The sequence below is a fragment of the Salvelinus namaycush genome, chromosome 41, assembly GCF_016432855.1.
Source record: "Salvelinus namaycush isolate Seneca chromosome 41, SaNama_1.0, whole genome shotgun sequence".
In the NCBI taxonomy this organism is placed as follows: Eukaryota; Metazoa; Chordata; class Actinopteri; order Salmoniformes; family Salmonidae; genus Salvelinus; species Salvelinus namaycush.
The window spans coordinates 5473687-5497579 of record NC_052347.1 but is presented as its reverse complement, the minus strand read 5'-3'; the positions used below and the strand labels follow the sequence as shown (position 1 = coordinate 5497579).

The 23893-nt window shown below is 45.9% G+C and overlaps 2 protein-coding genes across 2 annotated transcripts; both read left to right on the top strand.

Annotated features, from left to right (window-relative positions):
* The first annotated feature begins 500 nt into the window (after positions 1-500).
* On the top strand, positions 501-6216 carry LOC120034516 (probable phosphatase phospho1). Its single transcript, XM_038981107.1, has 3 exons — positions 501-680; positions 1102-1162; positions 1940-6216. Exon 3 carries the CDS (start codon positions 2054-2056, stop codon positions 2894-2896), a length of 843 nt encoding a protein of 280 aa, XP_038837035.1. The 5' UTR covers positions 501-680; positions 1102-1162; positions 1940-2053; the 3' UTR covers positions 2897-6216.
* A 3553-nt stretch (positions 6217-9769) lies between these two features.
* LOC120034363 (116 kDa U5 small nuclear ribonucleoprotein component) lies at positions 9770-22949 on the top strand. The gene is made up of 26 exons (XM_038980888.1): positions 9770-9883; positions 10405-10517; positions 10654-10816; positions 10934-11012; positions 11128-11203; positions 11318-11383; positions 11540-11575; positions 11675-11765; positions 11994-12076; positions 12900-13066; positions 13325-13449; positions 13623-13686; positions 13768-13858; positions 14075-14210; positions 14557-14684; positions 15067-15260; positions 16373-16727; positions 16885-16967; positions 17273-17359; positions 17785-17911; positions 18424-18511; positions 20010-20128; positions 20498-20592; positions 20793-20946; positions 22064-22171; positions 22292-22949. Exons 2-26 carry the CDS (start codon positions 10416-10418, stop codon positions 22385-22387), a joined length of 2913 nt encoding a protein of 970 aa, XP_038836816.1. The 5' UTR covers positions 9770-9883; positions 10405-10415; the 3' UTR covers positions 22388-22949.
* The last annotated feature ends 944 nt before the right edge of the window (positions 22950-23893 follow it).

Below are 23893 nucleotides of genomic sequence, written 5' to 3'. Positions count from 1 at the left end.
TGTGTGTCTGAGAGGATACAGAGACATGAGGGAGGGGTTGGGGGAGGGTAGCCTGCTGGGTCGAAGTGGCTGAGCATTCAGAGGTGCAAATGTCTTGCTTTCACCTTTTTCTAAAACCACTTGTAAACCATTCAGTTTATTTTACCATCAATTTGAACATCGTGTTCTTGGTGTCACCCTTTGGTCAATTAGGGATGTGTGGTTTGCACACACAGCAAAAAGGCTGTAAATGATCTCACAAAACAGGCTTATCATGTGTACATACCACCTAAGCAGTTTTGTTATGCATACATTGAGAGAACACAACAAACGGAATCTCTCCATGTTCTCTCTGGAAGCTGTGCTGAGTGATATTCAAACCAGAATCAACCAACCTGTCTACTGCTTCTATGGGTTCACTTACTCAGGATCTTAGAGGCGGGCGCCAAATGGGCCGGTGTTGCGTCGCCTATGACGTCATAACCGTAGCACGCTCAGTGGTTTCGACAGCCAATAAAACGAGCTGAAAGCACTCTATTCCTCGACAATCAAACTCGTACATAACCAAGTGATGGTCAAGTTCAAGACTGGACAAAGAACAGGATGTCGGTGACCAATTCAAGAACATAGGCGACTTTAGAGATACCGCGAGGGACAAGAGTGTCGTCGGGTATACTGTTTGTGGACATACATTCTTACTGGTACATTTTTGCGATGGTTCCTTCGCTCTGCAAATAAGATTAATTATTTAGTCAACTATCCGTCAGTACGTTTTTCAGTGCTTAAATACAGCGCGTTCACTCGTGGATTAGGAAACATTTGCATGCAGGCTAATTTATCTATTAGATGTTCATCAGTCTACTCCGTTTTTGGAACAAATTGTTATAGCATAAGTAATTGAGATTCCTGTGAAATGGCATAATATAATGGGGTACTGTACTATATTCATTGTATGTAGCCGAATATTGTATGATGATGGTTACATTATTAGCCTACAGTAAGTGCTGCAGAGCGCGCTGCATTTTCTGGCATTGTAGATAATTACAACATTGAACGGTGTCCGTCTCTTGGGGGTTATTTACAGGCTTTTCCTGTACCTGAATTATCCTCCTCACTTTACAGATCCCATGTATTGGTTGATAGTGTTCTAGGAACCCTCTGTTGACGGCACGGAACATTGAAGGTCAGTACAGTATGTTCCGTTCTTTTCACTGACTCCTTGCAGCTTCAAACAGATCAGCATCGCATGACTTGTAGGCTGACGTTGGAAAATGTCTTGATTTTTAAGATATCAAGTTTATTTTGTATGCTGTTGACTCATCGTGTGTGTTACTTGCTCGTATTACATTTCCCAATGCAATGTTCTGCAGCTGCACAGGTACAGAACATCGCCGCTAATCACTTACATGATAATGTGACTTTAGATTATGGCATTTCAAATGGTAAAAAAATCTGTGTTAGTACTCTAGTCCAGGACCGGACGTGACTCGGAGTCGACCAGTAGTGTCTTTGTTAAATTATGCAACAAAGGGAGATTTTCATACTAGCTACAACAGCAAATGTTATAGAGCTAAATGATCTAGATATCCTTACAATGGTAAACAATGTAACAGCATTTAGTATATTAAAAGGTGCAGGCACTGACTCGTGACTATAAAGGACTCGGACTTGAAGACTTGGGACTTACTCGGACTTAATGTGATTTCAGGGGTAGAAATATTTTTGATGTTTCAGTACACATGTTGGGTGGCTACCAAGCAGAAATGCAATCAACCCATGCTGATATTGGCACAATTATTCTTTCTCATTCCACCTCTAATCTTTCTAATTCAGGTCCATTGAAAAAAAGTTTCTCTAAATGTTTGTATTTTGTTTGTCTTTTCCTCTTCAATCTGTACTTTTTTTACTCTGCTTCCATCCTCTCCTCGTCCCTGGCCTATTATACACTAATTCTTCCCAGAAGCACCGCCTTGTGTTTTCCGACCAGCCTCGTCGTGAACGAGAGACCGAAAGGTGCAAAAGAGAGGGATTTTGGTGCCACTCATCTCAGTAAGAGGTTGTGTCAAAGCCAATCATGAACTGCTTTGGCTCTCCCCCAGGCGAGGACGTTCCCCCCCCACGTTCCAGACGCTCCGCAAACAACATGGCCTCCAACTCAGCAACACCCCCCTCTGACAGGCGCTTCCTCATCTTCTTCGACTTTGACGAGACCATTGTGAATGAGAGCAGTGATGATGTGGTGGTGCAGGCAGCCCCAGGGCAGAACCTCCCCGCCTGGCTGAAGGACACCTACCGACCGGGCCACTACAACGAGTACATGCACCGCGTGCTGGCCTACATGGCAGAGAAGGGCGTGACCGAGAGCGCCATCCGCTCCGTCATCGAGAAGATCCCCGCCTCTCCCGGCATGCTGGCCCTGTTCCAGTTCCTTCGCCACCGCCCCCCGCAGGACTTTGAGGTGGTTCTGGTGTCTGATGCCAACACTTTCTTCATCGAGTCCTGGCTCCGCCGCGTTGGGGCCCGCCAGCTCTTCGTCAAGATCTTCACCAACCCTGCCACCTTCGACAAGGATGGCCGGCTGGTGCTGCGCCCCTTCCACTCCCACAGCTGCCTGCGCTGCCCGGAGAACATGTGCAAGCAGGTGATCTTGAGGGACTATGTGATGCGGCGGACGCAGGAGCGTGGGCGGCCGTTCCAGAGGGTATTCTACGTGGGCGATGGGGCCAACGACTTCTGCCCGTCTCTGATCCTGGGCCCCCGGGACACGGCGTTTGCCCGGCGGGACTACCCCATGCACCGGCTGATCACTGAAATCCACGAGGCCAGGCCGGGGGAGTTCAAAGCTGTTACTGTGCCCTGGGCCAGTGGGGATGATGTGGTGGAGCGACTCAGGAGGCACGCAGAGGAGAAATTATGAAGCTAGGGGGTGGGAGGGGGGTACACCGCCTGCTCACACACATACACAAATACTCAGACACACACGGCAAATCACATTCCCAGATCAAATTCCCACAAAACCACATACTGACACACAATGAAAAACCACTCTACCCTCAAGAATAGAGCAATGTCAATTGAACCGGCTTTTGATATATTGCCTGCGACAGTGTCGCACTTCCGCTCAGTCCATCTGTCTTACTCGGACTCAGCCATAGATAGAGCTAGAGATACTGTAGTCTTTCAGTGCACCTCCTCACACTCTTAAAGTCAATCAGAAACACCAACCCAGGAAAAGCATCAACTCTGTTATTACAGATCTATGCCTTAGTTGATACCCTACCAAATCAGGGCAGTATTGTCAGTCAATCTTTTAGAGAGATTGATCCTCTGATGCTGGATTGAGAGGGAAGAGGAACAAACAGACTGAATAGGGTGTTCTGCAGTGATACATTAAGGACTGATGTATTACCTATATTCCTTTGTTGACACTGAGCTTTATTGGTTTATTACAGTTATCAATTGCTAACAAGCGTCTGTCAATACTGAAGCCACTTTTTCAAAACTCTTCATACAGTCTGCATTACCAACATGCATCTTGGCCAAACAGTTAATCTCACCTCAAACCACTTCATACATGTCTCAAAATGAGCTCGTTCGACCATAACTCTGGCAACAATTCTCACTCAGAAAGCATACATTGTCACTCAAAACACACTGACCTAAAACACACTTAACAGGGAGCATTACATAAATGTACTTCTCTTTTGAAGTTAGAATGATTTTACACATAAATCATTATTTCATTATAGAATAACACCTTCACTTTATTGACTGTACTAAAGTATATGTAACATGAATCAGAAATGCAGCAATTTGCAAGGCTATGAAGCCTTTATTTTTTTCTATGTCTTCACATATAGTAATTTACTTGTGAAGAATAAAGTTGAAACAAAAAAACAAGTTCCTGAAATTCCAGGGCTGCAATAATAATTTTTTAAAAATCTATAGTATAATCACTCATACTGTACTGTGAGGGTTCTAGTTCTCCCTCTCTCCTGCATTTGGCCACAAGTTCTCAACATCACATCTTAAGTCTTCTCTGGCAAAGCATCTTGGAAAGTGTCTTCTGGAATGTCTAATCCAACCCTGCCAGTCTTCAGGAGAAGTGTCTCCACACCTCGCATTCATGGCATCCAGTAAGGACATCTGGTCATGTGGATGGTGGTCATAAACCTTCCACCTCCACGCAGAGAAAAACTCCTCTATGGGGTTTAGGAAGGGGGAATATGGAGGCAGGAATAGTACTGACATCCTGGGATGTGCAGCAAACCAGTCTGTGACTGCAGCAAAGTGGTGGAATGCCACATTATCCCACACAACAACGAAGGTAGGGGAGTTTCTTGCCCTTCTCGCCGCCGCTGGCACAAGTCGATTATGCAGATTCATCCAGAAAATAAATGAGCCTCTCTGTATTGTAGGGGCCAATGAGTGGTTTGTGTAACAGCAAACCATCATTGGGCAGTGCTGCACACATTGATGTTAGCTCCTCTCTGGCCTGGGACATCCACGGTTGCTGTCTGTCCAATCACATTTCTTCCCCTGCGTCGTGCTTTTGCCAGATTGAATCCAGCTTCATCCACAAAGATGAATGTATGTGTGGTTTGCCTGGCTTCCATCTCCATTAATCTTAAATACAGTAAATCCACAGTTTTACAGTACTTTATATTATGCACAGCTGTGTCTGTACCCTGTTTGGTTATTGAACAGACATCTTACCGGGACATATTGATACCAGAGTTCTTTCAGACATTCAGTTTCTCTCAAATGGTACAGTGTACAACTGCTTCATCCTTGTTTTATGTTTCTCTATGACTCTGGCAATTATCGTTGTGCTGATCGTATTCACATTCCCAACAGTAATATTGTCTGCCAGCACTCTCTCCCGAATTTCCCACAGTTTTATTGCATTGTTGCCAGTCACCATGTCAACAATGGCAATTTACTGCACATCTGATAATATTCTGCCTCTCCTGTGGGAGGCAACCCTTGGATCCTACTGAAAAACACAAAACAAATCAATATATTTAAAAATGTCAGTACATGTAAAAATGTGAACATACTGTATTGTACTGTAATATGTAGTTCAATTATCATTGAAGGATGCACATTTCACCTGTTGTTCTGCCGGAAAATGTGTACTATTGATGCAACTGTTGAACGCTGCAGATTTGGATGCACCCTTAAACCAGCCTCTCTCAAAGAGAGACCGTGGTTTACAACATGGTCAATAGTTGTGGCCCTTATCTAATCAGAGACCACCGCTCTTGGTCTTCCTCTCCTTTGTCCTCCACGTATTCTCCCTCTCCCTGCCACTCTTCTTTCCCCACCAACCTGTCTTCCTTGATCCATGTTTCCAAACAAAATCATTCCGAAGCCGTCCTCTTTTGTCTGTTTAGTAACGAGACTAAAAACAGGACACTTGTGTAGGCTAACAGCTGAAATTGCAATCAGCTGTGTTTGGAATGATTAAATATTCTGCTGAGATGTTCTATGTTTCAATCTGGCTACTGCAGAAATGCACGACATTTGCCATCATTCTGTTTTGAATGTGTTTTTAACAGTTTTGGGAACAGTGTGTTAGCATTTGAAAACATGCTGCAAATATATAGTTTTGCAGGTGGTGGAGTATGAATGGATGCATTTTGTGTGAAAGCAATGAAAAATGATTCACAGTTTGGTCCACATACACTTCTGTTTCACTGACTGTGTGAAGAGTTTTGACAATGTGACTTCAGTTTTGACCAATGCATGATAGCAATTGAAAAAAACTATAACAGTCAAACTGGGTCAGTGGGGCAGCAGATCCGGTTAGTTAGTGTCCCGTTCTCTGACTATAGCCCTCTCCAGTCCACCCAATGGCATTGTCGATGCTAAATGAATGGGTGGCTATTCCAGTGTAATTCTTAAATGTTATATTATCAATAATAAATGGTGTTTACTTGTTTAACAGTGCTCTTTGTGAAATAGGGAATTGATGGCTGATCAGGGAAAATGTAATGTGATAACATCGCCATCTACTGGCAGACTTACAGATTGCAAATGGAGACCCGTTTTAAAATTTTGGAAAATAAATTGAAATGGAACAGAAAATGTACTGTACCATATGACATAGCTATATAACTAAATATTGTCGTTTTTAAAACATATGTATTATTATTATTTGTGCATATCTTTTTAATATGTACCACGTACTTGTACCTACATGTTCCACCACCAGCAGGAATATAAAGCCATGAACTAAACTTCTGAGTCTGTACTTTGTCCTATCCTAACACACTAATTGCACCCCACTATATGTCTCTCTACACATCAATTCCACTGGAAACAGTGTTCCTTGAGTAAGGCAGCAGCACAATAGGCTTGAACACCATTTAGATACATGCCCACCGCAATGCAACACCCCTCCCTCTCTCAAAACATTAGACCACGGAGGATAATTAGCTGTGAGATAAAGGAAAGGTCTAAATAATGTCTCCAAAGTGGGTGAAAAATAGTTCACCATAACACCAAAGAGATTATGAATTTATTCTGTGCAATCGCTGATAAAATAGATACTTTCTTTCAACATATTACAAGGCCTACTGAATTACAGCGGCAGATATGTCCCTCGTGCCAGTCATCTGACACCCCAGAACTATGCAATTATCAATGAACAATTATCAATTTCCACAACAAGCACTGAAATAATTATAATTGTGCCAACACTGCTTGAGTCCCTGCGGATTTATCCATTTGGTATTATAAGAAGGCCTAGCCTATCTAGAATACAGATATGACACTAGCCTATCTAGAATATATGTATGACGTTATACAGAGTTTGAGAACAAGAACAGTCACTTGTATTGTTTCACATAATTACTGTAAGCACTTAAACTGTCTACCAACAGCAGGCTATTAGAGAAAGCTAGTTGAACAACTTATATAGTGTGATGATGGTTGCAATACATCTGCATTTGGCAAATTAAATGACTGTCATCTCCACCTTAAAGGCCCAATGCAGACGTTTTTATATCAACATCAAATCATTTAAGTTAACTTACTGTAATCATTTTCCATTAAAATTGTCAAATAAATAAAAATAGCTTTATAGAAATAACCTATTTCTCAAACAAGAATTTAACTAGGATTGTCTGGGAGTGGTCTGAGTGAGGTGGGGGAAACTGAAAACTAGCTGTTATTGGCAGACAAGTTTGGAACCCTCTTTGTTATTGGTCTATTAACTTATTTACTGCCTTGTGATGTCACCCGTGAAGATGAAACTCCACCCATGCAAAAACCTGATTGGATGGTCCTGTGTAGATTGCATTTTCAATCAGCAACTATTCAGTGTTGCCAATTTAGAGACTTTGTCGATATATTTAGCGAGTATTCAGAACCCTCTAGCGACACATTTTTAAAAATGTGACTAGCGAGAAATCTAGCGACTTTTTCTGGTGTTATTGGAGACTCTGACGTGAAAGCACATATCGTTCTCAACGAGCAGCGGGTGCTGCCGTGGGCTGGGCCCCACCCCCGTCCCAAAGCACTCACAGGCGGCCCAGTCGTCGCGCAGCAGTCCCTCCCAGCTGCAGTCAGAGCAGGAGATGTTCACCCCTCCGCGTCCAGACTGCAAATGAATCGCGCATGTGGGAAGCCGCTGCTGGCTGATTCTACCCTGGTTTACATTTTTTTTTAAACAATTAACCTGAATTAGGGCCAGACTAGTTACCATAATTTTCTCACATTGCCATTGACAGTTTTTTCTATTGTCTCTTTTTGGTCCATTTAGATTGTTAATGTAGATTGTATACATAAAAAATGTTATGGTTAAAAATGTTCATATTTTACTGTGACTTGTTGTAGGCTCCTAAGTGGACCATAAGGTTAAAAACCAAACCAAATTAAGAAAGAGGGAGACATAAAAAATAAAATCAAAAACTAAGTAACTCCACCAGAGTGTCTCTTTTGGGTCACTTTTGCCGGTCCCAAGCCCAGATAAAGGAGGAGGGTTGGAATTGTGACATAAAAAAACAAGAATCAACAGAAGAAAGTTAATTTGTAGTTCTAAACATATTTAGGGTGTTTTTTACTCACTTTTTGTCTCAACCACGACGTTATTCTTCTCTCCTACAGCGTCAATCACAATTCATGCACATGGCCAATTATGCAAATTGGGTGATGACGTCATTTGGCGACTTTTAGGACAGACAATAGCTACTTTCCTTACTGAGGAGTTGGCAACACTGCAACTATTAGGAAGTAGCCTAACCACGTTTCCATCCAACCATTCCATGTGGATTAATTACCTGATGTATGAAAAAAGTCACAACCAGGGTGATGGAAACATGAAATGCCGATAAAATGTTATAAATGCTGACAGACAATTTGTTCGTTCGATATGATGGGATCTTTCTGTGTCGGTAAAATTAATTATGCGGGAAATGGCGGTGGAATGCCTTTATGTGCAAATATTGATATAATAACCATCATATTGAAGTAAACTTGGAGTCACGCGATGATATTTTGTGTGGTCCTCCCATTACAACGCAGGAAAGCTTGCAGTTTATTAGGCAACAGATTGGGCTCCTGAGTGGCGCAGCGGTCTAAGGCACTACATCTCAGTGCTAGAGGCATCACTACAGACCCTGGTTTGATTCCAGCCTGAATCACAACCGGCTGTGATTGGGAGTCCCATAGGGCGGCGCACAATTGGCCCAGCGTCGTCCAAGGGTAGGCCGTCATTGTAAATATGAATTTGTTCTTAACTGACTTGCCTAGTTCAATAAAATAAATATTAAATAAGTTATGATTAACTTAACAGGGTGGTGAACGTGCAAGGTGATGAGCTTGATGCTCCTGTCCAATACATATCAAGGGTCTTATTCTTGTGACATGATAATCGATGCTGTGCTGCCGTTTGACAAATACAAATAATATCTCTCTTATAATAATAATCTCATAATGTAGGTAGCATACCTGCACTGTATCTGTGAGCTGTTGGCTAGAGTGCATGTACCAAAACCATAGTGGACACATTTGCTGTTTAACTAAACAGTTGTTGTGACAAAACCATCAGTAGAGTTGAAAATGCGATGGAAACCCATTTGCCTTGTATTTTTCATTCGGTACATGTGAATTTAACAGCAAAAGTAATTTTTATGTGCACTATGTCATCAGGCACAGCCTTTTATCTGCAAAAAGTCAGTTTGATGGAAACATTGCTGATGGAAACAGTTTGATGGAAACATTTCTGGTGGGAAAATGCTCATATTGTTTTATGCAGATTTAAAAAATATTTGCATGAAAATCTGTCTCATTGTTTGGAAACCTAGCTACTGATAAAAAAAATTACTGATAAAATGTTTTTTACTGATAAAATGTTTTTTTTACAGTGTTAGTTTCATTAGCTGTTGTACAATAGGATCCAAAATATAAGAAAACATACATTTGAGTGCACTGGGCCTTTATAACATAAACCTACAAATCCATCTAACACAGATACTGCCTTTCAGTAGTACACAAATATCGATCCTGGGTCATCTCGCTTGTTGTTCGTGTAAAATATGCGCCTGCACATAAAATGTCGCCTAGACTCGAGACTTCGCGCGCATGAACAGTTTCTTCCAAATATATTAGTAAATAAAATATCTGTGGACTGTAAATGTTATATTATTTTCCTAAAACAAATCACTATATATATTGTTTTTATATAATTTTGTTATGCATTTGTACTTTTACAATAACGTACAATCAGGCAATGTGAAGATAGTCTACATTTGTGCGTCACCTACGCTCGACGTGCGTTTGCATTGAGGGGTCCTACATGTGCCTGGTTTGGAAACGAGAGAAAAACATTGTGATTAGTTCAAATAATTAGGAAAATAGCGATACAAATTTGAAACTACCGCTCGTTTTGCACATAAAGGTAACGTTAAGTGTTTTTGTGCTGATATATTATCCAGAACAAGGTATCTACTTTATTGTAGAAAAGCGAAACATCATCCACCACAACGCAGCCTGGACGTTGGTTAGGGATGTCATTCATTCCCTATATAACCGCTATGGCTAACTAGCTAGCGATCCCACCAAAACATAGCTAACTAGCTAAGAGATTATTGTAACTACTAGATATCTGTATTACAAAGTTGCACATTTTAGGCCTTTTTAAAGTGACCCATTGTTTTTGAGGTGAGGTGTCAGTTTGATGGGTTTCCTTTTCATTATTTTCTCAATTTACCCGCCAATGCATGTCTATCTAGCTAACATTAACGTGTAGGTGTGTGCGTATGTACCTGAAACGTTATACATGAACATCTGAACTAATTGCAGAGTTAAAGTAGACCACATTCATTGGTTTGTAGCAGGTACTCTTTGCAGAAGGATAAATCATGTGGGTGTGTGTGATGTAATTTTAATGCGAATACATCATGTTTTCCTCTTACCCAGTCCCTTTCACAATGGAGACGGACCTGTATGACGAGTTTGGGAACTACATTGGGCCAGAACTAGACTCTGACGAGGATGATGATCTGGAGGCAGATGACAGAGATGTGGATGAGGTTTGTTTACTGAAATCAACAGACAGCGTAGACGTTAATGCACATTACAATGCAGTCTAACATAGAAATGAAGTAGGTGTGTTTATAATGTTTGGTCAATTCATGACATGCTTGTGTCCCCCTCTGCTTTGTGAAGGCTGATGAGGATGATGATGATGAGCCGGCTGATGCTGATGAAGATGTCCCAGGAATGGAGGTAGTTCTGCACGAGGATAAGAAATACTATCCTACAGCAGAGGAAGTGTACGGGCCGGAGGTGGAAACTTTAGTCCAGGAAGAGGATGCACAGCCCCTCACAGGTCAGACACCACACACACACACACACAGTTTCACTAATACTCACTTAAGCACATGGATGCGTTAATTCAGATACGATAGTGATAAACTGATTCACATTTTCTCTCTATCCCCATCAGAACCCATCATCAAGCCTGTAAGGAACAAGCAGTTCACTCTGATGGAACAGGAGCTACCTTCCACTGTTTATGACATGGAGTAAGTCATTGACCGTTCACCAGTTTAACTGTTGTAAACTAGACCTGCGTCTGTCTGTCTCTGTCTATTCTCACAAAATGTCAATGTTTAACCCCACCTCTCCTCCTCTGCGCAGGTTCCTGGCTGACCTAATGGACAGTCCTGAGCTGATCCGTAACGTCACCCTGTGTGGCCACCTGCATCACGGCAAGGTCAAACACTCAGCAATTGACCCGCTTTAGAGCCAGACCTGGCTGGATCATGGATGTCAGTAGCTAGGTTGTTCCCATTATTGTGATTTTAATGGATTTGTTTCTTGTCTGCAGACGTGTTTCGTGGACTGCCTGATTGAACAGACACACCCAGAGATCAGGAAGAGAGACGACATGGATGTGAGTCTAGTTGGAGAGTAAACTAAACTGCCCCAAAGTTGCTGCTCTCCTTTCATCCTAATTTGGAGGAAATCCTCTAACCAGTTGTAATCTGAAATACTCTGTGTATACTGTAAGTGAGCCATTAATTCACTGCATTTTCCCGTGGTATTTCAGCTCCGTTACACAGATATCCTCTTCACTGAGCAGGAGGTAAGTTGTTATTGTATTCATAGCTATGACAAGTTCTTGCAGAATTGTGCGTCTCCCATATAAGTGCATTGTGCTGACTCCTATGTGGTGCCTCCACAGCGAGGGGTTGGTATCAAGAGCACCCCCGTCACAATGGTTCTTCCAGACTCCAGAGGCAAATCCTTCCTCTTCAACATCATGGACACACCAGGTATGCAAATAAAAATCAAATCCAATGTTATTGGTCACATATACATATTTAGCAGATGTTATTGCGGGTGTAGCAAAATGCTTGTGTTCCTAGGAAACGTAGGGGAGATTAAAAGAGTAATCAAGGGGCGGTTGATTGATTGTAATTTCCCGCCTCACGGCGTGTGATGTTAGGTCAGCTGCTTTAGAAAGGCAGAGCGGGACCTCATACCCTTTGTCATCCCTGCAGGCCACGTCAACTTTTCGGATGAGGTGACCGCAGGCATCCGACTTTCCGACGGCATCGTGCTTTTCATCGACGCAGCAGAAGGCGTGAGTCCTCTTTTTTCTTTTTAGTTCAAATCCACATTCACCATCTCTCTATCTTGTCATCTCCCGTCTGGATTACTGCAACTCGCTGTTGGCTGGGCTCCCTGCCTGTGCCATTAAACCCCTACAACTCATCCAGAACGCCGCAGCCCGTCTGGTGTTCAACCTTCCCAAGTTCTCTCACGTCACCCCGCTCCTCCGCTCTCTCCACTGGCTTCCAGTTGAAGCTCGCATCCGCTACAAGACCATGGTGCTTGCCTACGGAGCTGTGAGGGGAACGGCACCTCCGTACCTTCAGGCTCTGATCAGGCCCTACACCCAAACAAGGGCACTGCGTTCATCCACCTCTGGCCTGCTCGCCTCCCTACCTCTGAGGAAGTACAGTTCCCGCTCAGCCCAGTCAAAACTGTTCGCTGCTCTGGCACCCCAATGGTGGAACAAACTCCCTCACGACGCCAGGTCAGCGGAGTCAATCACCACCTTCCGGAGACACCTGAAACCCCACCTCTTTAAGGAATACCTAGGATAGGATAAAGTAATCCTTCTAACCCCCCCCCCCCCCTTAAAAGATTTAGATGCACTATTGTAAAGTGGTTGTTCCACTGGATATCATAAGGTGAATGCACCAATTTGTAAGTCGCTCTGGATAAGAGCGTCTGCTAAATGACTTAAATGTAATGTAAATGTTGTGTCGCACTTCTATTATCAGACTTTGCTGCTGTCTGGCCTAAAGACGCAGGCTTTTGTGTTTCCATCTGAGGCCTGGCCCCAGTAAGTCAAATGTACCAGTCCTAACCCAGGCCTCTGCTCCCCTGTGTGTCTTTAGGTGATGTTGAACACAGAGCGTCTGATCAAGCACGCAGTCCAGGAGCGTCTGGCCGTCACCATCTGCATCAACAAGGTGGACCGCCTCATCGTAGAGCTCAAGCTGCCCCCGACAGACGCCTACTACAAGCTACGCCACATAGTGGACGAGGTCAACGCCATGCTCAGGTACTGATGTGGGGAGGGCCTGGTAACCATGGCTACGGGGCAGACACTGAGGGGTGTGGTGGAAAGGAAATATCGACTGATTTCAGATGAGATTACGACGAGTAGCAAGCAGAGCACAGAGCATTTGTAAAGACGATTCCATTGCAGAGGGAAACCATGAATGTAAAAACAAAACTACTAGCATTGAGATTAGCCTGTTGTGGTATAGTGTTCCAGTGCGTGTCATTGACTGTGGCTCCACTCTCCCCTTTCCCTCAGCACCTACTCCACAGATGAGAACCTGGTGGTGTCTCCTCTCTTGGGGAACGTGTGTTTCGCCAGCTCTCAGTACTGCGTTTGCTTCACCCTGGGCTCCTTCGCCAAGATCTACTCTGACACCTATGGTGAGACCCTCCCCTAGTTCCACACACACTGGTCACTTTCTCCCACACCTTTTGATATGTGTAACTGTAAACGCATCTCTGACATGACTAGACCTGGTTGGTTCTCGTTTTAATCCTACGAATAACTGTTAGAAAATGACAACTGTCGTTAACCCTTCTCTCTGGTGTTGCAGGTAACATCAACTACACAGAGTTTGCCAAGAGGCTGTGGGGAGACATTTACTTCAACCCCAAAACGTAAGTGGTTTCCATTCAGGGTCATTTAGGCTTTTTGTCTGTAATGCACGACGATAACCCTGTTTTGTCTTCTCTCCTCAGACGCAGGTTCACTAAGAAAGCCCCCACCAGTAACACCCAGCGTAGCTTTGTGGAGTTTGTGTTGGAGCCTCTGTACAAGATCTTATCCCAGGTAAGACCCCTGTAACGCAGTCCTCTCTCCTAGATAGAAGACACATCTTATACGCTACAAAGCACAGATGAGCGCTTTGGTGTAGACGTGTCTGTTCCCTGAAAAACACACTATTCCTATGAGCCCCAAAAAAAGAAACGGTGATTTTGCATCTCTGTCTCTCTCTCTCTCTCTCTGTGTCTCTCTCTCTGTCTCTCTCTTCCCCCCTCCCCCCAGGTGGTGGGTGACTGTGACACGTCTCTGCCTCGGGTGCTGGATGAGCTGGGCATCCACCTGGTCAAAGAGGAGCTGAAGCTCAACATCAGACCGCTACTCAGGCTGGTCTGTAAGCGCTTCTTTGGAGAGTTCACCGGTACGTACGCCATCCGCGCCATTCCTCTCTGACCTCCACTGCCTCCTCATATACCGCTCAATAACTGTATCATGTTTAATCTTATTCACAGAGGTCATTTACAGTTGAGCCATGTTTGTCTTCTGCCGTTTAGAGAGGCTTAATTCTGTTGTTCGCGTTCTCGTTATCGGCTCTTACTGTACGTTTGCGTACAGGATGACTCGCTGTACGTGGTTACCGCTCTAGCCAGTGTGTCTGCCTTCAGCCTTGGATAATCACTGGTATAATTGTACACAATGTTATGTTTCTGGTGAATGTGACAAACACGTTCATGTGAAGCCGAGCATGACCTCCCTCCCTCCTGCAGGCTTCGTGGACATGTGCGTGCAGCACATCCCCTCACCACAGGGGGGCGCCAAGAACAAGATAGAGCACAGCTACACTGGAGGACTGGACTCAGACCTGGGGGAGGCCATGGCAGAATGCGACCCTGATGTGAGTGTGGCGGAGTGGGGAGAAACACAGGGGCTGTGGGTGAGAAGAGGCTCGAGAGAGACAGATGGCAGTTGGTTTCTAATAGGTGGAATCTGTTTTCAGTGTTAATCAATAGCCTCATTTGCAACTGGAATCGCAATTAAGCAAGCAAGCGGGCGATTGGAATTGACTGGGAGTGAAGAAATAAATCGATCACAAACATTCCAAATGCCCTTCAGAGATCCTCTAGCCAATAATGAAGGGAGAGGCTTGAGATGTAACAAATAGTTGCTCTGTTAGACAAGGTTAACTAAGCTTATCTATTTCCTTTTACCCTCTTTCCTCTCCCTTTATACCTTCTTTGTTGCTCGTTCTCTTTCCCCTCTTCTCTCCTCCCATCCAGGGTCCTCTGATGTGCCACACCACTAAGATGTACAGTACTGAGGACGGGGTGCAGTTCCATGCGTTCGGCCGGGTGCTGAGCGGTACCATCCAGGCGGGCCAGCCAGTCAAGGTGCTGGGAGAGAACTACACTCTGGAGGACGAGGAGGACTCGCAGGTCTGCACGGTGGGACGTCTCTGGATCAACGTCGCCAGGTAATGAGAGTCATTGTTAATGTGCCACCTCGGGGACACATCACTTGGCCTGCGTCCCAAATGGCACTCTATTCCGTACATGGTGCACTAATTTGGACCAGAGCTTAATGGGTCCTGGTCAAAAGTAACATGCTGACGAGACCGGACACGTCGCGTGCGCGAGCGTTGCAAAATAAATGTAGAAATCCATGTTATTCAATTATTGCACCCACACTGCTTGCGCGCGCCAACGAGCGTCTGCGTTGCCAAGGGCTAAAATAGAACTCATTCCTATTTCTGATGCAGATCGCGATGCAAGTTGTGCCTCTCCCATCTCCTCATTGGTTTATAGAAGCAGGTACCCACGTGCCATCTCCTCATTGGTTATACCCACTTGGAGGATTGAAAGACGAACAGTTTTGCCGGTCGTCGTGGTAATACTATGAAAGTTTAGATGCGATCACCATATAAGTTAAACGATGAAAAGGCCTGGAAGGAGGAGAGATGACTAGAAACGATTCGGTTGGCCGTTTTATGTGTGGATTAATTGGTGGAATAGAGGACCTTGTGCATTTCAGGTTAAATAACAACTCAATGTTTATATCCCAGGACAAATTAGCTACCAACAGCAAGCTAGCTAGCTAAATTGCCATACATGTTTAATGCTTTTCGACCTGTCCCCAAATTAATGTAATTGGTTCAGAGTTTTGATATTTTAACCTGCGTGTCGTGATCGCGTTTGGTGTGGGGGGACAAAATAAATGTATGCACGCGCGCAGCTGGTTTGGGTTCCGTGTAACGTGCTATATAGGGAATAGGTGACCATTTGGGGCCAAGCATGAGTGTTTATTATAACAAGTTGTCAGTTATGTGTTCATTAGTCCAATCCCTCTGTGTTTCTTCCCTAGTCTCTGGTCCTCAATATTATTATAGTAATTTGTTGGGTGCTGATAATTGTCCTATTTCACATGTACAAGTGTGTATTATACACATGTGAATTGGAGATGTTTTTTTTGCCTATCCCAACTCCCCCTGAGACATCAATATATGTCATCTCTGTGTTCAGTATGAGATGTTGTCTGTCATTTACCCCAGCAGTTGTAGCTCAAGCCCCTTCACGTTCTAAACCACAGGTACCAGATAGAGGTGAACCGTGTGCCTGCCGGCAACTGGGTCCTGATTGAGGGCTGTGACCAGCCCATCGTCAAGACCGCCACCATCACCGAGCCCAGGGGGAACGAGGAGGCCCAGATCTTCCGGCCGCTCAAGTTCAACACGGCGTCTGTCATCAAGATCGCTGTGGAGCCAGTCAACCCGTCAGAGCTGCCCAAGATGTTGGACGGACTGCGGAAGGTCAATAAGAGCTACCCCTCCCTCACCACCAAGGTGGAGGAGTCAGGGGAACATGTGATCCTGGGCACTGGGGAACTCTACCTGGACTGTGTCATGCACGACCTGCGGAAGATGTACTCTGAGATCGACATCAAGGTGAGTTGTCGCTCCCTCGCGTGTCCCTTCACCCAATTGGAACAACAAACGAATCTTCCTGTATCGGGATTGTAACGTCTTAAACAAAATACCCTTCATGTCTGGTGTTATTCCTTGATTGGTTTTCCAGTACTGAATGTCTCCCTCTTTCTCCCAGGTGGCTGACCCCGTGGTGACCTTCTGTGAGACGGTAGTGGAGACGTCGTCTCTCAAGTGCTTTGCCGAGACGCCGAACAAGAAGTAAGCATCCACCATCATCTCCCATTGTGTCACCAGTGACCTAGCCGACAGTACACTAAACGACTAGTGTGGACTGTCTGCGTCCCAAATGGCACCCGATTTCCTTCTGTGGTGCACTACTTTTGACCAGCCCCCATAGGGCTCTGGTCGGACGCAGTGCACTATATAGGGAATAGGGTGTCCTATGGGAACGCACTCTGTTTCATGTTGAGGTTAGTGTGACGTGTCTAGACCAGCTGGATGGGTGACTTGAGTGCTGTGGCTGTTTGCCTGTGGGATTGACGGCTGTGCGTTTTGATTGATAGGAATAAGATCACCATGATTGCCGAGCCGCTGGAAAAAGGCCTGGCTGAGGACATAGAGAACGAGGTGGTGCAGATCACATGGAACAGGTACGGGACACACACACACACCTGCACACCGCCTATTCATGCAAAGAGTTCACCTGCTGTATCCTCCTACCTGTCCACATGTCAGTGTCTCAACCCAAACAGACACCTGCCATCACAGAACACCTGTCTTGACCATACCTTGAGGCCTATCCTCCTATCCGCAGCTGTAGCTCAGTGTGTGTGTGTGTGTGTGTGTGTGTGTGTGTTTTGGAAGTGGGCAGTGTCCGGCCAGCTGTATGCTGCTCATCTGTGAACCCATCTGGGCCTGGCATTGCCAACGTGAGCCACGGTGCCAAGGCAGTGACACACTTTAACTTGACTTGATTAAACAAACTCTGTCCCCTCTGTTCCTCTTCCTGTCACCCCCACCCCACATCCCCATGGACCCCACTCACTAATCCATCCTGTTTAATCTCTGGTTCCAGGAAGAAGCTGGGAGAGTTTTTCCAGACCAAGTATGACTGGGATCTGCTGGCTGCCAGGTCTATCTGGGCCTTTGGGCCCGACACCACCGGGCCTAACATCCTGGTAGATGACACCCTGCCTTCTGAGGTGAGACCAGGGCTCTGGGGATGGGCTAGGGGTGGTGTTGAGGGCTGGTGGTCTTGGGGTCATCCTGGGCTGAGGTGGGTTGGGCAGGCTAGGGCTCTGGGGTCAGCCTGTCTCTAGGCCAAACTGTAAACAGACGGAGTGCGTGTTGGAGTGGTTCAGATTGACTGCTCTCTAGCAGACGTGTGAAAATGCATCGATGGATGTGTCAGTGTGTTTGGCCCTCTGACACCGGTGTGACCGTGGTGACATTGACCCATTGAGTGGCACGGACAGCAGTGCCCGGTCATCGGGCGCAACCACCTCTGTCTTTTTAGTGTTATGCCACCTGGAAGTCAAGGGAATATTATGATCAATGAGAACAATCAATCTCTCCATAGTGATCTTTGATTATGACACCGAATCACACTGTAGGGTGTATTGAAGGCGATTTTGTGTCCACTTGTATTCAGACACGTGTAGCTTTGCATGAAGGATTTGTCTCCAGGTAGTTGACGGTGTGTCGTTGTGTGCAGGTGGACAAGGCTCTGCTGGGCTCGGTTAAGGACAGCATCGTCCAGGGCTTCCAGTGGGGCACCAGGGAGGGGCCTCTGTGTGACGAACGTAAGTGTCTTACCACTCTTTATCACTCACAATCACCTGACAGATAAACTCAGCAAAAAAAAGAACCGGTCCCTTTTTTCAGGACCCTGTCTTTCAAAGATAATTTGTAAAAATCCGAATAACTTCACAGATCTTCATTTGTAAAGGGTTTAAACACTGTTTACCATGCTTGTTCAATGAACCGTAAACAATGAATGAACATGCACCTGTGGAACGGTCGTTAAGTCACTAACAGCTTACAGACGGTAGGCAATTAAGGTCACAGTTATGCAAACTTAGGACACTAAAGAGGCCTTCCTACTGACTCTGGAAAAATACCAAAATAAAGACGCCCAGGGTCCCTGCTCATCTGTGTGAACGTGCCTTAGGCATGCTTCAAGGAGGCATGAGGACTGCAGATGTGGCCAGGGCAATAAATTGCAATGTCCGTACTGTGAGACGCCTAAGACAGAGCTACAGGGAGACAGGACGGACAGCTGATCGTCCTCGCAGTGGCAGACCACGTGTAACAACACCTGCGCATGATCGGTACATCCGAACATCACACCTGCAGGACAGGTACAGGATGGCAACAACACCTGCCCGAGTTACACCAGGAACGCACAATCCCTCCATCAGACTGTCCGAAATAGGCTGAGAGAGGCTGGACTGAGGGCTTGTAGGCCTGTTGTAAGGCAGGTTCTCACCAGACATCACCGGCAACAACGTTGGGCACAAACCCACCGTCGCTGGACCAGGCAGGACTGGCAAAAAGTGCTCTTCACTGACGAGTTGCGGTTTTGTCTCACCAGGGGTGATGGTTGGAGTCACGTTTATCATCAAAGAAATGAGCGTTACACCAAGGCCTGTACTCTGGAGCGGGATCGATTTGGAGGTGGAGTGTCCGTCATGGTCTGGTACGGTGTGTCACAGCATCATCGGACTGAGCTTGTTGTCATTGCAGGCAATCTCAACGCTGTGCGTTACAGGGAAGACATCCTCCTCCCTCATGTTGTACCCTTCCCGCAGGCTCATCCTGACATGACCCTCCAGCATGACAATGCCACCACGAACAGAACGAGCAGTATGGCTGATTTCCTGCAAGACAGGAATGTCAGTGTTCTGCCATGGCCAGCAAAGAGCCCGGATCTCAATCCCGTTGAGCACATCTGGGACCTGTTGGATCGGAGGATGAGGGCTAGGGCCATTCCCCCCCAGAAATATCCGGGAACTTGCAGGTGCCTTGGTGGAAGAGTGGGGTAACATCTCACAGCAAGAACTGGCAAATCTGGTGCAGTCCATGAGGAGGAGATGCACTGCAGTACTTAATGCAGCTGGTGGCCACACCAGATACTGACTGTTCATTTTGATTTTGACCTCCATTTGTTCAGGGACACATTATTCCATTTCTGTTAGTCACATTTCTGTGGAACTTGTTCATACAAATATTTACACATGTTAAGTTAGCTGAAAAGAAACGAAGTTGACAGTGAGAGGAGTTTATATGTCCCCTCCCTAGCTATCAGAAACGTGAAGTTTAAGATCCTGGATGCAGTCATAGCGCAGGAGCCTCTACACAGAGGAGGAGGACAGGTCATCCCCACAGCCAGGAGAGTGGTGTACTCTGCCTTCCTCATGGTGAGATCATCCCCCTCTCTCGCTCCCTCACTTTCTCCTTTCTTCCATCTTTCATTAACTCTCGCTCCCTCTCTTGTTTCCTATCCTTTTTCTCCCGAGTTTCATTACCTTGATTGAAGCGCTGGTTTCTTCTGCCTTTCTCTTTTTTTTGTATTGACGTGTGATAGCTTCCCTCTTTCAAGGGTTTTCTCCTTTTTGGTTGGTTCCTTGCATCCCTCCATCATTGCCCGCCTCTCAACTTCTCTTCTCTCTGACTTTCTCCGCTGTTCTTTCCTCCCCTGTCCTCTATCTTCTCTGGCTCTCCCTCCTGCCGTCCTCTGGTTCTCCTAATGGCTGTCCCAATTACTGTCCCTCTCCTGTCCCTCCCAGGCCACCCCCAGGTTGATGGAGCCCTATTACTTTGTCGAGGTCCAGGCCCCAGCTGACTGTGTGTCTGCTGTGTACACAGTACTGGCCAGACGGAGGTGAGGCCCTCAAACCGCTAAATAACTATGTCTCCTCTGTACCATTCCAATTACCCCACCCGTAACTTCTTGACTGACATTTTTAAACCTTCACCTGGAAAGCTGAAAGTGGAAATATTGTGCTGATTGCTCAGATGTGGTGGTTTTTGTTATTTTCTTTGTTACAATTCTATCTGCTGTGCTTTTGTGTTGTGCCGCAGAGGTCATGTGACCCAGGACGCCCCCATCCCCGGGTCTCCCCTCTACACCATCAAGGCCTTCATCCCAGCCATCGACTCGTTTGGCTTCGAGACTGACCTGAGAACACACACACAGGGCCAGGCCTTCTCCCTGTCCGTCTTCCACCACTGGCAGGTAGGATCACACGGACGGACACAATGATGCCAGAGTCACGAACCTCGTGCTCATGCCAGCCACTCTGAGTAAATTGGTTTGGATGCTGACTAGAAGGGTGTTGAGTCAGCAGCTATTGTGTACACTACAGTTGTCTCTGTCTCTCCCCCCCCGTGTCGTGCGTCTCTCCCTCTCCTCCTCTTTGACTGTGTCAGGCAAAATTAATTTGCTCCCGTCGCCCTCATTTTCCCCAGCCTGCTTCTCTCCTCTAGTCTTCCCTCTTCTGTAAACTGAAACGCAGGTTGTTCCTCCTCTAGTAGCGTGATCATCACCCCCTCCCAGTGTGGTGTGACGCCGTTTAGCGGCCCTGCTCCATCTGTTCATTGGGCTGCAGACGCTCCATTGATTTTCCTCCCGTCCAATCTTTTACCCCCGCGGGCCTGGGGTTTTGTTACAGCACAGTCCTCGGATTTGTCCCAAATGGCACCCTACTCCCTATTTAGGCTAGTGCACAGATATTGACCAGGGCCCATAGGGCTAAATAGGGAGTAGGGTGCCATTTGGGATTGGAACGCAGCCCCACATGGAGGAGGGAGTGAGAGATTGCAGAGTTAGCGAAACAGCCCCTTGCCTGATTTGGGGCTGAGATTCCCCCCCTGCTCTCCCTCCGATAGGCATTTAACATTTACACATGAAAACGGGATTGAGGTGTCGGTGAAGATGATAGGTTTAAGTAATCATTTTAAAACGCCATTCCACTCAGAACTAGATGTGCTAACGTCGCAGCAATGAAGAGCGCGACACGGAGACGGAGTGAAGTGACAAGGCGCTGCCGTGTTAGTTTTGGCTGGCTGTAGGTGACGGTAAATCCCCCTGACTCAGTGACATCGAGAACGGCGGCTAACTAGTAGAGAATGAATCGCGTATTTGAGTGGCGAAACGTGTTAAGGACAGTGGTGGTGACTGTTATAGGAGGCCTCTGCTCAGGTTTCAGCTTCTGTATGTCTAGTTGTCCGTGTGTCCCATAATGTGACGCCGTAGACTAGATGTGGAATTTCTCAAACTGAAATTGTCCTTTGCACCCGTTTTTCTTTTCAACCCTCGTCTGACCCCTGTTTCTTCTCTCCTCTCCCCCCAGATTGTCCCTGGTGACCCCCTGGACAAGAGCATCGTGATCAGGCCGCTGGAGCCCCAGCCTGCCCCTCACCTGGCCAGAGAGTTCATGATCAAGACCCGTCGGCGCAAGGTACGTATACTACCCGCCCCCCCACCACCATGTCTGAGGGAAGGTGTGCATTAATAAGTATGTACTATCGACCCTGCACATCACGACCGTGTGACTGACCGACTCCATGTTTCCATGCAGGGTCTGAGTGAGGATGTGAGCATCAGCAAGTTCTTCGACGACCCTATGTTGTTGGAGCTGGCCAAGCAGGACGTGGTGCTCAACTACCCCATGTGAGGTGTCCGGAGACGGGGAGAGAACGATCAGGGTGCTACCCTCCTCCACCAGCACCACAAGCAACATCCCCACACCACACTGTATGGGACTCAAAACCCCACTGAGGTGGGTGGACATTGTCACAGAGGGAAGCAGGGTCTGCCGGTTTTGTTTCCTGCCTTCATATTGGCGATTTTATGTGGACTTTGTGAACCAGGTGAGGTCACTTACCCTCGTCAATGACTTAAGTTAATCAATGAAGCACGGATGTGGAACCCGACAGACCCTGCAACCTCCTGTTAAGACTTTGCCCGCCCGTGCTCTCCTTCTAAGAGGGCCTTTTTTTATTATGATATAACGGCGTCTAAGGTTGTAGGGGTTGGCGTGATGTGGGATAGCAACGTGTCTGACACCCCTCGTCATCAGCGCAATGAATAATACTGCTGAGGTGTTTCCCCTCTCATCAATGTCTTGTGCTTATTTTTTTACATGTATAAATTCCCAAATATTTTGTAGGTGTAAGATGACTTGAAAGCAGGCTTGTGTGTGATTTTTATTTTATTTATGAAATTGGGTGTCTTAAGCCTGTTGAGTTTTTTTTTAAATTCTGCCTGTGAAATGAGTTTTATTTGGATCTATAACCAACTGAGGTAACTTTAGGTTCTTCACTTCATTCCAGGTGTTTAGTTTGGTTCACATTCAGGGCCCTTTTTCTGAAGTTACTGTATATACGTCATGACCTTGAGGTGTTGCACCTGTATATGGGCGGTGGTGTTCAGCAGAAGTGCGGAGCGTCATGTTGAAGCACAGGCGGCCGTGTGAATGATTGGTATGTCTGTTTGGGGTGCTGTGTGGGCCGTGACTGATGGACAGGCCTCTGGATGGGGAAAGGCAGGCACGGAAGATGGAGGTCGGGACCAGGGTCACTTGCACCACAAGTGTGCTGCCCTGTGCTGGAGAACAAAGCCTCTATCTTAGACTTTCTGTGATTCCTCCCATTCTATCTCCTCAACTGTGTTGGAGGTGTGGTGGCATATTCCTGCTTTACCAAATGAGGAGAGTTACAAACTACACACCAGTCAGAGTTATACTTAAACTACATCTTTAATAATAATAAGCTTTGCAATAGTATTTGACCTTCAACAATTCACTATTTCTAATGAACCGTTGAGAAGTGACTACAGAAAAGTACAAAGATCTTTTAGAGCCACGATACACCCCTCTCAACTTACATGACGAATCACAGATCTTAGGAACAGTTCACAAAGGTTAAGAATTGTATGAAAGATATCTATAAAACATAGCAGACAGTTACTGCTGTGTCAACAGTTTTCATTGTAAAGACCAGTGTCTGGCCCCCTTAATCCAAAAGGGAACCATCTCTCCCTGGTAGGGCATAGAACAGAACCATTAGCTCATGTTCTCTGGAATGCTTTAGGTTTTATCACCCAAAGACATCGTAAATCTCCTCTGTCAGTGCTATCTCATAGAGGCCCATCCTCAGTGGAACACACACACAATACTCTC

Bases quoted from the DNA above. Each gene is read 5' to 3' on its own strand.
- LOC120034516 (XM_038981107.1), top strand. From the start codon at position 2,054: ATGAACTGCTTTGGCTCTCCCCCAGGCGAGGACGTTCCCCCCCCACGT.
- LOC120034363 (XM_038980888.1), top strand. From the start codon at position 10,416: ATGGAGACGGACCTGTATGACGAGTTTGGGAACTACATTGGGCCAGAA. The intron at 16,728-16,884 runs GTGAGTTGTCGC...TCTTTCTCCCAG, and splicing joins ACTCTGAGATCGACATCAAG to GTGGCTGACCCCGTGGTGAC. The intron at 22,172-22,291 runs GTACGTATACTA...GTTTCCATGCAG, and splicing joins TCAAGACCCGTCGGCGCAAG to GGTCTGAGTGAGGATGTGAG.